The sequence below is a fragment of the Bos indicus genome, chromosome 2, assembly GCF_029378745.1.
Source record: "Bos indicus isolate NIAB-ARS_2022 breed Sahiwal x Tharparkar chromosome 2, NIAB-ARS_B.indTharparkar_mat_pri_1.0, whole genome shotgun sequence".
NCBI lineage: Eukaryota > Metazoa > Chordata > Mammalia > Artiodactyla > Bovidae > Bos > Bos indicus.
In genome coordinates this window covers 94,753,509-94,768,190 of record NC_091761.1, presented here as the reverse complement: position 1 = coordinate 94,768,190, position 14,682 = coordinate 94,753,509, and the positions used below count along the sequence as shown (strand labels likewise).

Sequence of the window (14,682 nt, the reverse complement as noted above, 5' to 3'; positions counted from 1 at the left end):
AACAAACTGCAATGAACACTTCTTTTGTCAGCACTAAAATACTCTTTGTTTTAAATTTCATTTACAATTGATACAAGATTTGACATGTCTAATCCATGATAGGACCTCCATTTGGGACCTCAAATGACCTCTGGAGGCCAATTAGCTATTCCATTTCCTTAAAAAAAAAAAAAAAAAACTTTCTTAGTGAGAAGTTTGGATCAGGTTACAGAGGCCTGCAAAGGTGGCTCATTTGCTGAGTCTGTAAAGGTCTCTTGCAATCTTCCCTTCTCCAGACTCATGATTCAGCATCTGCAGTGCTCACAGCACTGGCACAGCTGACAGAAGCTTTGGTTTGTACAAATGCCAGGCAGCACTGTTCCCGAGCTTGATTTAGCATTTCTGTTCACTTTCCCCAACATTAACTTTTAGGGAGATTCGACAACCCCCACCAAGATGCAGCCTAAGGCAAGAAGCGACAGACTAGTGAGAGTAATACATGGAAGTTCTTAATCTGAGGCATAAAATTCAAAGGTTTGGAACATACATCAAATTACAAATGTGCCCACTGTTAGGTGGGCAGTTATAAATCCTAAGAAATGCCATGACCCTTGGGCAGTATTTAGTTCAGGCTACCTAGAAATATCTGTGGAGAGGATATAAGATGGCCCAGCCCAGTTCCTCACACTGTACAACCCAGCAAGCCCACACTTTTGTGCCAGTGCTCATTAGCAATCAAGAAACAAAATCCAGTAATGTTTCCCCACCTTGTTTTGTTTCTCTGCTTGCATCCCATGCCTGAGGCATCCGTGGACACACCTTATGCTCAGAGGTGCTCCATAACCTTCCTACAACTCAGAGTCTCTGGATGCAGCCATTCCAGGAATTTTCACCCTGACTGGGGGAGATCAACTGTGTTCCTTACATACAAGTAATCTCTCTCATGTTTAATCTAAATCCACGTTTCCTTATCGATTCTCTATGAAAAGAACAGTTAATCTCCAATGAAGGAAATCAAGCACCGAATTGCATTGATATTACAATGCTTGGTGGCCATGAGAAGGTTTATTTGTCCTCTTTCTGCCTCCATTTCTTCCTCTGCACAACAGGAATAATAATGCCCACATCACAGAACTATTGTGAAGATTGACAGGGAGAATGTTCCCTACATCTGCCTTTTCCCATCTGTCCTCTGTCCTTGGGCACCAAAGTCCCTTGGACTAAACAGTCACTCTAACAGCCCCTCCAGTCTGATCATTCAGTTTCTCTGACCTGGTGCTGCCCTGGAACTGGAGAAGTCTTGATACCATCCACTTACATAACCAAAACAATGAACATTTCTTTATTGACTGGAGCATTTAATGTTATCTCAAACATTTGTAAATTTTAATAAATTTCTCCTAAATGTATATTAAATTTAAAAATAATAGCTTTTATAAGAGGCCACAGTATTTTAGTGAGACAGATAGCAAAACAATGCAGTGTGCAATGAACAGCGTTCTATGAATAAGAATATTTATACTATAGGATGTCCATATGCTGGTGACCATACCTTAGAGTACTGTGGTTTCCCATTTTCATAGTGAATCTCCACATAATCAGAAGACAGCAAACCACTACAAAGGAAAGAAAATACAGTGATTTCCATATCTAACATACTTGGCGGTTGTAAAAATAACCAGCTCAATAAATGGATGTGAGAGTTATGTAAACCACAAAGCTCTCCTGTCCACAGTAAGGGCAGAACAGATGTCATCAACAGTGCCAAATGTTATCCAGCAACAAATCACTCCTCCATCTGTTAAAAAGGGTAAAATATGGATAATTTAAAGATGAACTCTTTTTATACACACGTTCATCATTTGACTGATATGTTACTATGGAACAAACAAAGAGGCAGGTAACAGGAGAAGATGAGCACTATAAAAATCCACAATTACACTCTAACTAATTGGAAACTCAAAACAATCATTGAGGAAGAGTACAGAGAAAAGACCAGACAGAAAATATTTTAGGCTTTTCAAGTCACAGGGTCTGTATAACCACTCTTCAACTCTGCTATTTTATCCTGTAAGTTGCTACAGGCTGTACAGTTGTGTTCTAATAACACCTCATTTATGTGAAATCTGAATTTCACATAATTTTCACCCATCAGGAAATATTTTTCTCCTTGAATTTTTTGCAACCATTTGGAAGTTTAATAAATATTCTTCACTCGAGGATTACAAAAGCAGAAATGCCAGATATGGCCTGTGGTCCACAGTTTGCTAACTCCTGGAATAAAATAGTAGTTAAGAACGTAGATTTTGAAGTCAGAGCAAGGTTTAAAACCTAGCCCAGCTCCTTATTAGTAGTGTGACCACGGGCAAGGTACCCAACCTAGCCTTTACATGAGTCACACGAAGACAATAGAGTGTGAATCGCATAGACACTAACAGGATTAAATGAAACCACCCATATGAGAACTCAGGGCTGAGTACGTGCCCAGTAACGGGCACTGCAGCTGTCACTATTTTTAACTCAGCTTCCTCCAACACATTTCCCTTTATACAAGGTAGGAAATACAAAATAGGTGCCTCCAAATGAGCACAGAACTGCTAGGGCATCTGGGTTCCTGTTTCAGCTGCACCACTAGAAATAATGGTAACAAGACATCACTCACGTTGACTGAGTACTCACTACATCCCAGCCACTGTTCTAGGGACTATCAAGGGAGAACTCACTTAGTCCTAATGGTAACTGAAGGACAACAGTAGATTCAACCATGAGCCAAGGGCGTGCCCTATATTTAGGTCTCCATTTCTTCTGTAAGAAAAAAGGCTGGAGCAGACGATGTCTCAGGAAGGCCTGCTCTGACATTCTGTCTTCCATAACTCTGCCTACCAGTAGGTTTTCTTGTTGGGAAATCTCGACACTGCTTCTTTAACAAAAGGACGAGAGGACTCAAGGATTTTGCATCATTTTGAGAGCTGCACCTGATGTAGTTCTACTATGACCCAGTGTGGAGGGTCTGGAGGAGGCTTGGAGCCAATCAACAGAGTAACTGGGAGTCACATGAGCGTCTGGTCCAGCCTGGTTTCTGGTGTGAGCTGAAGGACAACAACACAGAAATAAGGCAGATGCTTGTATCTTGGACAGGTTTTTCTATTGAAATTACTAATCAAATGTGTGTCTACTGAAAATTCTACATTTGAAACTAACAACTTACGGTACCATCTACTCATTCCCTTCTCAAAATCTCAGTAATAGCAGAAGTAATGACAGGGGCTTCCCTTGTAGCTCAGCTGGTAAAGAATCCGCCTACAATGCAGGAGACCCTTGTTCGATTGATGGGTTGGGAAGATCCGCTGGAGAAGGAATAGCCTACCCACTCCAGTATTCTTGGGCTTCCCTTGTGGGGCTCAGCTGGTAGCAAATCCACCTGCTATGTGGGAAACCTGGGTTCAATCCCTGGGTTGGGAAGAAAGGCTACCCACTCCAGTATTCTGGCTTGGAGAATTAGGTCGCAAAGAGTCAGACACGGCTGAGCGACTTTCACTTTCACTTTCTTCAATGACAGTTCTCAGCTCTCTATACTTGGGAGAACCCGACACAGTACAGAAACTTCTTTCAGTTCTAGTTAATGAAGTCAGCACCGTGAATGTGCATAAGCAGGGTTGTTGATGACAACATTTCTCCCAGGAATATTTCCACAACACCACGAGGCAGAGAGGCTGCACTAACTGCATTTTAATTACCTCTCTCTACAGGTAATTCATTATTTTCAAAATCCTCAACCACACCATCCCTGGAGCATGTCTAACAGTTGAAAACAAGCCTATTTTAGACCCCCTACTTTTGCTTGTAATTACAAAAGCAGATAATAACATTCTAACCACTAACCACTAGATATGATAAACGTCACTTTACCATATTTCTCTGTTTTCAAGGTCTTTTCCCCACCACAGACATACCTATTTCTACTACCTCCCACATGTGAGAATCTTAAAGAAGAGAAATAGCCACTTTTCTAGGAGCCTATGACAAATAGAGACAGACCTAAGACCATATGCTCCCTGTGACAGAGGCGCTCCTCTCTCCCGCCTCCTATAAATAGCACCACATCCTCACTTGCACCACCCTTTCCTCCTGTCTGACCAGAGCCATCTCTGCCTTAAAACGGTTTCTTTCACTTATCACAGTGTCCCCAGCACCTGGCATGATGCCTGGTGCATAGCAGGTGCCTAATCAACATTTGCTGAGTGAGCGAACACCTACGAACATCCACTCCATGCCAGGCCCACACCGTGTGCTGGAAAGGTGGGATGAAGCATGCTACTCTCCCAGACCGAAACTAAGCAAATCAGCACAAACGTATGAGATTCGCCATCTCATCCTAAAATGGCATTTGTAATCTTCCTGAAGGTGAATTAATGTCAACTGAAATGTAATCTCATTATAAAAGTCTTAATGTGATTTCAAAACAAGACTTTTCAATGAGGGACAAGTAACACTGGAGAAAAAGAACTGAACAGCTAGTGGTGTGGTGCCCTGTCTCCAGCCACACCCTGCAAAGAAAAAGCAGGTCATCTGTATCTCTGTACGCCTGAAGATAAGCTGTCTGGCAATCTCTGCCTGCAGATGCTCTCCAAGGCCTTCCCTCCACCTCTGCCCTCTGCAGTTTCCCTAGCAGAATTTCCTGTCGGGAACAGACTGTTCTAACAGTCCAATACTGATCTACTTAACAATTACGGTTCCAAGTATAAACTGTCATTTTACTTTGATGATCAGCCAACTGGGCGTTTGGTTCTGAGTTATCTGATAATGTGAGGGAACTGATGAAAAGGAATTTCTGAACATTTTAAATTCTGAAATATACATCCTTTTTCTAGGCATTTAAGTTACAGAAAAGCTATAGACCCCAGCTACTATAGTGCTTCTCATGCAGGTTATCTGGTGAAAGAGAGGTGGCCTTTGGAAGTAAAGAGATAAATGTAGGATGGAAGTTCAAAGCAAGATGGAAGAGAGTGGAAGAGCTGGAATAAGGAAATTCTCTTTTGGTATTGTTATGGAATCCTCTCACCCAGCACCTTCATGGTGAATCTGCACAAAGGTAGTGAAGAGAACCTGAACTCTAAAGTCAGACAATATGATTTTATTCAACATATGAAGAACAGATGTAAGCACCTTGAAGATGCTGAACTCCAAGAGCAAGAGAATGGCAAGACTATTTAAACACGGCAACGAACCAAGAGTCATAGCAATGACGGAGGAGACTGGCAGAAATAATGCTGAGTATCCACCCAATCACATTTTGTCTTCCTTCCCGGCATGGTAAGACTACATTTCATAGCTTTCCCAGCATTTAGGATGGGATCAAGAGATTGAATTTAGGCTCAAGAGATATGGGTGGAAGTGATGTCCACACTTCCAGTTTGAACATTAAAATCCAGGCATGACTATCAGAGCTCTCTCTTCCCTGGAATTCTGAAGTCATATGTCCCAGATGGCATAGCTACAAGGTGGATGCCGTCTAGGTTCCTACATCGTGATTTGGAGAACAGCCTCTTAGGAAAGTCACTCATTTTATATTAGACCATACCATGGGCAAAAGACAAAATATTACACTGTTAATTCTCAGATTTCATCTTTATTATTGAAACATGCTCGAAATGATCCTAATTCCAGTATGTATCACAAGAAAAAGTTTTATAAATTTACGTTGAAAGAATTTCAGAATCATCAACAAATATACAGAGAGAACTGCTATTAAGATCTAGACATTGAAAATTCATACAAAGAGAAGTTTGGCCTATATAAATATCTGTTGGCGTCCTTGAGTTTGAGATGGTGTGTCTAATGAAAGAAGATATATGAACAGTCAGGTGGTCAAAACTCCAAAGTCTATACCTTACATTCCTCCAGGGAGATTCATTATGGAAAAGCCAAGGGAGGATCTGAGTAACTGGAAGTTACTTACCAAGAATCCCTAGAGCCTGGAAAAGTCATTAAGGAAGAAGAGTGAATGACTTCTTTGGAAAATAACTTGAATCATTTAAAGAAAGAAAGAACTATATGCTTTCTTTTGGACCATCCTGGTCATGATAGGCTATGAGTGGGTTCATCAAGCAAACTAATTTGTTTACAAAGAGATGACATAGAGAACAAGACCCTTGCACTCTAAGGAAGACTACTAGGAAAGACAAACATCGGACCACAAGAAAGTCATTTGTTCTAAGTCAGTTAAAGATCATTTACTTCCTTGAAAAAGTAGTCAAACTACCGATCTCTAAAGTCTCTTCCAGTTTTGAAATCTGCATTCACTGCAATTAATGAAATGAACCCTCAGTCTACACCTCTGATTAGGAAATTGAGAATAATCTCTTTTGGAGGGACCTGAGGCCCATACAGCATTCCTTCACCAGCAGAGCTAGAGGAAAAGTCTAGAAGAACAGTAGCAAGCACCAAGGCTGAAGCACTGGCTGGCCATATGATTTATCATCCAAATCAGGATACAGAAAGAGGCATATTAATAATTATTCCAGGACAACAGACATAAACCAGGAAGGACTGTCCTGGAAAAATGGGGACATACGGTTACTCTGCCTAAGGGCCAAATTTCAGGTACACACATTAAGTTCTACAGAGAAGGTTAGGCTAGTCTACAAGGTGAAAAATACCCCAAAGCTGAGATGTTACTAAGCCAGTAGACTGTGAACATGTCTCCTTCTCCAGCTGCTTCTGGGTTTTATATGGCCACTGTTTTTGGACAGACTTAGGATCTCTCTCTCTCTCAGCACTTGACGTCAGGAAGTACATCAGAGGAGAATGAGCAGTTTGAGATGCAGAAACCAGAAATCTGTGAATCTACATTCACCACGATACACTGGACCTGTCAGGTCCTGACCAGCCATTCTCCTTGCCACTCAATGTCTTTGCTCTTAAAGAAACAGTATCACTAATATCCTAATTCCATTCGAGGTGGTAAAATACTTCCATATGTTTTCACACTAGGACTGGAACAGAGGTCAATATTTGCGTGAACAGTGAAAGACTATGTCTAGAAAAGAAAGGAATGTCACCAATGCCAATTTTCATAATGGAAATTCACTCATCTGATTATCTTCTGCTTGACAACTTTTAACTCCTCAGTATTAGGATCCCTGAGCATCCTACATGGCTCCTAACAGACTCACCCTGGAGGTCTGCCCTTCAGCCCACCAGGCGTTACACTTGAAGTAGGCTGGGACCTGGGACCCTTTTCCAGGGTGCTTGCAATTTGCACCTGGACAACAAAATACAAGAAACCATAAGAGACTAAAAATAACTACACGCCTGCTGCGGTGGGAGCAATTATGAGCAATAACATACAAAAAGGCCACGAACCAACTACCATGATGGAGGTGCCGGGAGCAAAAGCAAGGTACTGCATGTGATCCCTGCACGCAGCATCAGCAACGGGGTAGGCAGACCTCCTAAGCTACCCCTCCAGCCCCACCCACTCACTGGTGCACCCTCCCCTCACCCTATTTGAGGAACCAGCCTGCCCTCCGTGGAGAGCAAGCAAGAGTACCTGTTACTTGTTTTCGCTCTCTCATGCTACAGCACAAGTTTCAATAAAGCCTTGCCTGGAATTCTCATCTGCCCTCTTATCAATTTCTACTGATGAAAAAGTCCAAGGACCCAGGTTGGTAACATATTCGTTTATTTGATAACAATAAATGCTGAGCACTATGGAGAGTCTCAGCTTCATAGGGCATCAAGGAGAACAGTTTTGGACAACAAAGCACCATGCCTGCTCCCTCTTTCCATCAGTTTTACTTTTTTCCTTTTATACACCTAACTTTTAATTCATTAAATTATCACTCTGAATTGTAATGAGGAGAGATATTGACTTTAAACTTAGTACATTCATACAAGTGGAAGCTTGTAAATTTACTATTATCCTCATGGTGCTTTCCTTTTTGAAAACAACAAAGATTGTACGAAGATTCTTCAACCACCACTTTTCTCAAGTTTTAAGAAAAAGTTAGACTCAACCCAACTGAAATAATTTTTAATACCAAAAGTTATTTCAGCTAGAAACTATATACTCCTTTGAGTGTAAACAATACAGTGAGAATTTTAAAGCTGTGTTCAAAGATTGTAGACATGGAGAGGTTTGGATTTGAGAGTATAGAAATGATATGTTAAGTGGGTGAAAGTAATTGCAGGTTGAATTGAGGCTTGGTGTTAAGTCAGTGACGGCATGCTAGGCCAGGGCTGGAGAATGTGGGCGTACTTCACAGGATTGGAGTTGGGGGCGGAGACTACTCCTAGTACAAGCAAGCTGTAGAGATGTGAGCTTCTCTGAGGGTCACCACAGGAATTCAATGAGTTCCTGAACCACAGGAGAGGCTGCAGTACTGTAATGTGTAGGCACTCATAAGCGATGGCCCGTGCACCATAATACAGTTAAGAACACCATATAAAATACTAGGTTGCCCAAAAAGTTCGTTTGAGTTCTTCTGTAACTAACTTTTTGGTCAACACAATAAGAGTAAGAAACTTAAAACCTTTTAAGTTAATAGTTAAGGCAGTAGAGAGAAGAGGAATTAGCAGAGAAGTAAGGGATAAACTCGCTGCTGCTGCTGCTAAGTCGATTCTGTGCAACCCCATGGACAGCAGCCCACCAGGCTCCCCCATCCCTGGGATTCTCCAGGCAAGAACACTGGAGTGGGTTGCCATTTCCTTCTCCAATGCATGAAAGTGAAAAGTGAAAGTGAAGTCGCTCAGTCATGTCTGACTCTTTAGCGACCCCATGGACTGCAGCCTACCAGGCTCCTCCGTCCATGGGATTTTCCAGGCAAGAGGACTGGAGTGGGTTGCCATTGCCTTCTCCGAGGGATAAACCTGAGATGATGTAAAAGCTGAGAACCTCCATGCAAGTTGGCCTGATCAGCAGATAAAAGGAGTCAATTAAGAGTTCTCCTCTGAGGAGCCATAAAAAGGAATGCATTTGAGTCAGTTCTAATGAGGTGGATGAACCTAAGCCTATTACACAGAGTGAAGTAAGTCAGAAAGAGAAAAACAAATATCACATACTAAAGCACATATATGGAATCTAGAAAGACAGTACTAATGAACCTATGTGCAGGGCAGCAATGGAGATGCAGACATAGAGAACAGACTTGTGTAAACAGTGAGGGAAGCAGAGGCTTAGACAAATGGAGAGAGGAGCATGGAAATGTAAACACTAACATACGTAAAATAGATAACCAGTGGGGATTTACTGTATGACTCAAGGAGCTCCAACCGGTGCTCTGACAACCTGAGGAGTGGGATGGGGTGGGAGATGACAGGGAGGTTCAAGACGGAGGGGATATACATATATATATATATGTCTGGTTCATGTGGATATATAGCAGAAATCAACACAATATTGTAAAGCAATTATCCTTCAATTAAAAACAAATAAATTTTTTTAAAAAGAGTTCTCAGAGGAGTAGCATCAATCAACAGAGACATTTTACATTACCCAAGAATGAAAGTGAAAGTGAAAGTCGCTCAGTCACGTATGTCTCTTTGAGACCCCAAGGACTATACAGTCCATGGAATTCTCCAGGCCAAAATACTGGAGTGGGTAGCTGTTCCCTTCTCCACAGGATCTTCCCAACCCAGGGAACACATTGCAGGCGGATTCTTTACCAGCTAAGCCACAAGGAAAGACCACATATAAGAATGAAAGATGCTTAATTCCTCCTCCCTAACTTTTAAGCCACATGATTTGAGGGAGTTAACACATTCTTAGTGTGGCTGCCACTATCTCTGTAAGTACATCAGTAATTCTGAGATTCCTCTATGATAGAACTGCAGTTACTTTCACACAAGTGGTTTGACCCCAATATGTCATGAAACAAGAACAATTTTAAACATAGGGAAAAGTGAATCCAAATAAAGATAGCATATCTTTGAACACAGTTATACATAACTGAAATGCTTTGGCGTACCATTTTCAAAATTGATAATGAATATTATAGTTTGCTGAATATTGCTAATTCACGTTCTTTTCTGACCTGCCCAATATTTCTTTAGAAAACTATCAAACCAGGCTTCACGTGCAGTGAAACTTTACAGAAATAGACATAGATCCATTATCAGTCTTGCCTTCTTGGAACTTTGTCTAGAAGAAAAAACTACCTTCCAACTAAAGTTTTTGTCATCTCCCAAGACAAGATCTCCCTACTTCTTTTATTTTTCAGTCTATAGGGATAAACTTTCCATTCGCTTACACAGTGTTCATTCTTCCCAGGTATGGGTGAAATAGTCAAAAAGATAAAAACGAAACGAATGGAAAGACTACCAGAAATAGTAAGAGCTAACTAAGATAACCAGTTATAAGATATACATGCAAAAACAAAATACAATTCTATGTGCACAAGCAAAAGTAACCTAGAAATAATCCAGGGGAAAAGTTTCTACTAACAACGATAACAGTGGCAACAAATGTTATGCATGTATTATGGATGTGGATATTTACACACATATGTATAGATGAACATATACTCTATACCTTTGATGTAATTCCAAACAAAATCTCAGAAAGTGTGTTTAACTTGACAAAAGTATTTTAAAGTTTATTTTAAAGAATAAATGTTTATGACAACCCGTTCGGTTTCAAAAGAGGGATAACAATAGGACCTTACATTACTACAACAGTAAATGAAATACCGAGCGCTGGTCTGATTAGATGGACACTCCAAAGGACAAACAGAAAGTACAGTTCATATAAAAGATGTAATACATGAAAATAATGACATTTTAAATTGCTAAAGAAGAAAATCAATAAAGAATAAATAGGTTTGGAACAACTGACTAAACTTTTGGGGAAAATTAGATCCCTACAGTAGATCTTACACCAAATAACAATATATACATTAAAGGTATGTATGTTTTAAAATAAATTTACTATAAAAAATATAACTGAATGGTAGGAAGAAGAGACTGCTTAGTGCATGATCTTAAACTCAGAAATAACTTTAGTAACAGATAAGACTATACATTTTTTTTTAATTTCCACAAGTTAAATTTTAAAATATCATAAACAATGTCAAGGCAAACTGAGAAAAAATAAGCACATGAAAAACAAAGAGTTGCTATTTTTTAAGGAGCCAAAACAAAAACAAACAACCCAACAAAAAGAAGGCAAATGACATGGGCAGATAATACACAAAATTTTATGTACAAAATGCAGTCCACAGAAAAAAGAAAGCAAATGCTAATGGTGATGAATTATATACAAATCTACCATTGTATTAGTAATAAAACACCTGTAAATCAAAACTGCTGTAAGAGACCATTTTCTCCCATCAGTTTAGAAAATAAAAAATGAGTAATAGGAGCTAGATTTGGAGCTAAATTGGCACTTCAGTACTGTTGGGAACATGAACTAGTATGCTTTTCTAGGAGGCAATTTGAACTTGCCAGGTGACGCTCCTGCAAATGTAGGAGACATTGGGTTCAATCCCTGGGTCAGGAAGATCCTCTGGAGAAGTAAACAGCAACCCACTCCAGTATTCTTGCCTGGAAAATCCCATGGACAGAGAAGCCTGGCGGGCTGCAGTCCAGGAGGCCACCAAGTGTTGGACACACCACTGAGCACGCAGGGGCAACTTACAATAGCCATTAAAAGTCCTGAAAGCACTTTCGCCTTAAATCCATAAGTTCTATAACCTTTTAGGTGCTGCTCATAAAGGTTTCCTGAGGAAGTAACTAAACAAAAACAAACACACAGATACCCATGGAGCTCTTCTCTGCAGATGATGTAAATGCGAATAGGTTTAAATGTGTTTTTACAGGGGTCTTTGTTGGTGGTCCAGTGGTTAAGAATCTGCCTTCCAATGCAGGGGACTTGGGTTCGATTCCTTGGTCAGGGAACTAAGTTCCCACATGTGGCAGGGCAACTAAGCCCACGTGCTCTAGAGCCTGAGCTCCACAACTAGAGAAGCCCCCGAGTGTGGCTAAAACTAGGAAAAAGCTGCATGCCACAGTGAAGACCCAGAGCAACCAAACATAAGAAAAAAAAATTTTTAATAAAAACTAAATTTTAAAAAATATGTTTTTACAGATGCTTGAAAACATGGGAAAGATGCTCATAATACCACATCAAAAAAAAAAAAGCAAATAAGAAAATACTATGATATGTTCAGTAACTTTTTAAAAGTATGTCTGTATGTGTATATTCACATACACAAAAAAATCTGCAAAGATACACAAATATAATTGTAGGCTTCCTTCCTGTAGAATTTTCAAAGGTTTTTCTTTCTTTCCTTACCCATAATTCCTAAAGTTTTACAATGAATATACATTTTCTTTGAGAAACCACAAGTTATATTTTCTTAAAGGAAGGGAAACACAGCTCTTCAGGAAGAGGATTGATTAATTAACTAATTAAATAGTGACCAAATTCAAGCACAGGTAAAGAAAAGAGTTACAGGCGATGACAACTACCACCAACCACGCTGGGGGCAGCGGCTAGCCTGGCTACTTCTGTCCCCTCAACTCAGTGTGATCAATAATCCCTGAACACAAGGAGGTTGGGGTAGGGACAGGAAAAGAAACAAACTGCAATCCCTACCCTCAAGGTGACTATAATCTCACAGCTAAAATAAGACTGGACAGCAGATACCCTAATATCATAAACAGTAAACCATCAAGCTTCCCCAAAAGGGCAAACTAATTTCAACTAAGATGATTGGGTGGGCTTCCCTTGTGGCTCAGCTGATAGAGAATCCGCCTGCAATGTGGGAGACCTGGGTTCGATCCCTGGGTTGGGAAGATTCCCTGGAGAAGGGAAAGGCTACCCACTCCAGTATTCTGGCCTGGAGAATTTCATGGACTGAATAGTCCATGAGGTTGCAGAGTTGGACACAGGTTCGTCTAGTCAAGGCTATGGTTTTTCCTGTGGTCATGTATGGATGTGAGAGTTGGACTGTGAAGAAGGCTAAGCGCCGAAGAATTGATGCTTCTGAACTGTGGTGTTGGAGAAGACTCCTGAGAGTCCCTTGGACTGCAAGGAGATCCAACCAGTCTATTCTGAAGGAGATCAGTCCTGGTGTTCATTGGAAGGACTGATGCTAAAGCTGAAACTCCAGTACTTTGGCCACCTCATGCACAGAGTTGACTCATTGGAAAAGACTCTGATGCTGGGAGGGATTGGGGGCAGGAGGAGAAGGGGACGACAGAGGATGAGATGGCTGGATGGCATCACTGACTCGATGGACATGAGTCTGGGTGAACTCCGGGAGTTGGTGATGGACAGGGAGGCCTGGCGTGCTGCAATTCATGGGGTCGCAAGGAGTCGGACACGACTGAGCGGCTGATCTGATCTGATCTGATCTGACTTTCACTTTCAAGATGATTGGGAGCTTTGCAATGAGAAAATAGGGCCAGGGCTTCCCTGGTGGTCTAGTGGTTAAGAATCCGCCTGCAAATGCAGGGGACACAGGTTCAACCCCTGGTCCGGGCTTCCTGGGAGCAACCAAGCCCACGCATCTAGAGACCATGCTCTGCAAAAAGAGATGCCACTGCAATGAGAGACGACTAGAGAGCAGCCTCCACCTGCCATAACTACAGAAAACGCATGTGCAGCAATGAAGACCCAGGGCAGCCAAAAAGAAATAAATCTGAAAAAAAAAAAAAAGAAAAGAAAACAAGGCCAGGGTAGATTCAGGACAAAATACAGATAGGGAAGTAGGCAGGAAAGAGCAGGTAACATAGACAGGGATCAAAGTGTGCAGCCAGAGAGGATATTCTGGGAGTGGCTAGAAGTCCAGTGGCTAGGGCATCAGGCATGGGGTGATGGTGTTTAAAAGCAGGATCAGGACCAGACAGGACACAGGTTTAAGCAGAGAAGGTCAAACCTCCTAAGGAAAGGGAACTCTAGGACCAAGTACTCAGACTAGGAAGAGCTGAGCATAAGCACTGCATTCTACGTCTTCAGAAGCTGCAGAGTCTTTAAAGCCTGGGAAGGACTGAACACAGATAAGGTTCTTTTACTGGGTCAATTAGAGCCATCTGCAAAGTAATTAATGTGAGCAGCAGGAGAGAACGGCATGAGATCAACAAAGACATTAAGAAAAGGCCTTTCCACATATGAAAACCTGTAGCTTTAACTTTCTTTCAATCATTCAATTAATGGCTGAAGACTGAATGAGAAGCAAAAAGGAAAAAAGAAAGCAGATGAAGTTAGATAAAGAAATGATTACCAAAATTTAAAGATTAATTCATTTTTACTTAAATTTTCCATATCCTTTTTATTTGTATTAATGCAGTTTTTTATTTTTATACAGTTTTTAAAGGTTATTTTCCATTACAGTTATCACAGAATATTGGCTATATTCTCCTGTGTTGTACTATACATCCTTGAGCCTACCTTACGCCTAATAGTTTTTACCTCCTACTCCTCTACCCCTGTCTTGACCCACCCTCCCCTCCCAGCCAGTACCCACTAGTTTGTTCTCTGTATCTATGAGTCTGCTTCTTTTTTGTTACATTAACTAGATTGTTTAGATTCCACATATAAGTGATACCATGTGGTATCTGTCTTTCTCTGACTTCATTAACATAAAGCCCTCCACGTCTATCCACGTTGCTGTGCTGTGCTGTGCTTAGTCACTTCAGTCATGTCCAGCTTTTTGCGACCCCATGGACTATAGCCCTCCAGGCTCCTCTGTCCATGGGGAT

The 14,682-nt window shown here is 41.0% G+C and overlaps 1 protein-coding gene across 6 annotated transcripts in view; it reads right to left on the bottom strand.

Moving 5' to 3' along the window:
- The window catches only part of ADAM23 (ADAM metallopeptidase domain 23), a 197,607-nt gene that overhangs the window by 91,862 nt on the left and 91,063 nt on the right, over positions 1 to 14,682 (bottom strand). For all 6 annotated transcript variants that reach the window (XM_070770820.1, XM_070770825.1, XM_070770837.1 and 3 more), the window contains exon 4: positions 1,532 to 1,595. In XM_070770820.1, coding sequence (XP_070626921.1) covers positions 1,532 to 1,595 — 64 coding nt within the window. The remainder of the gene's footprint in view (positions 1 to 1,531; positions 1,596 to 14,682) is intronic.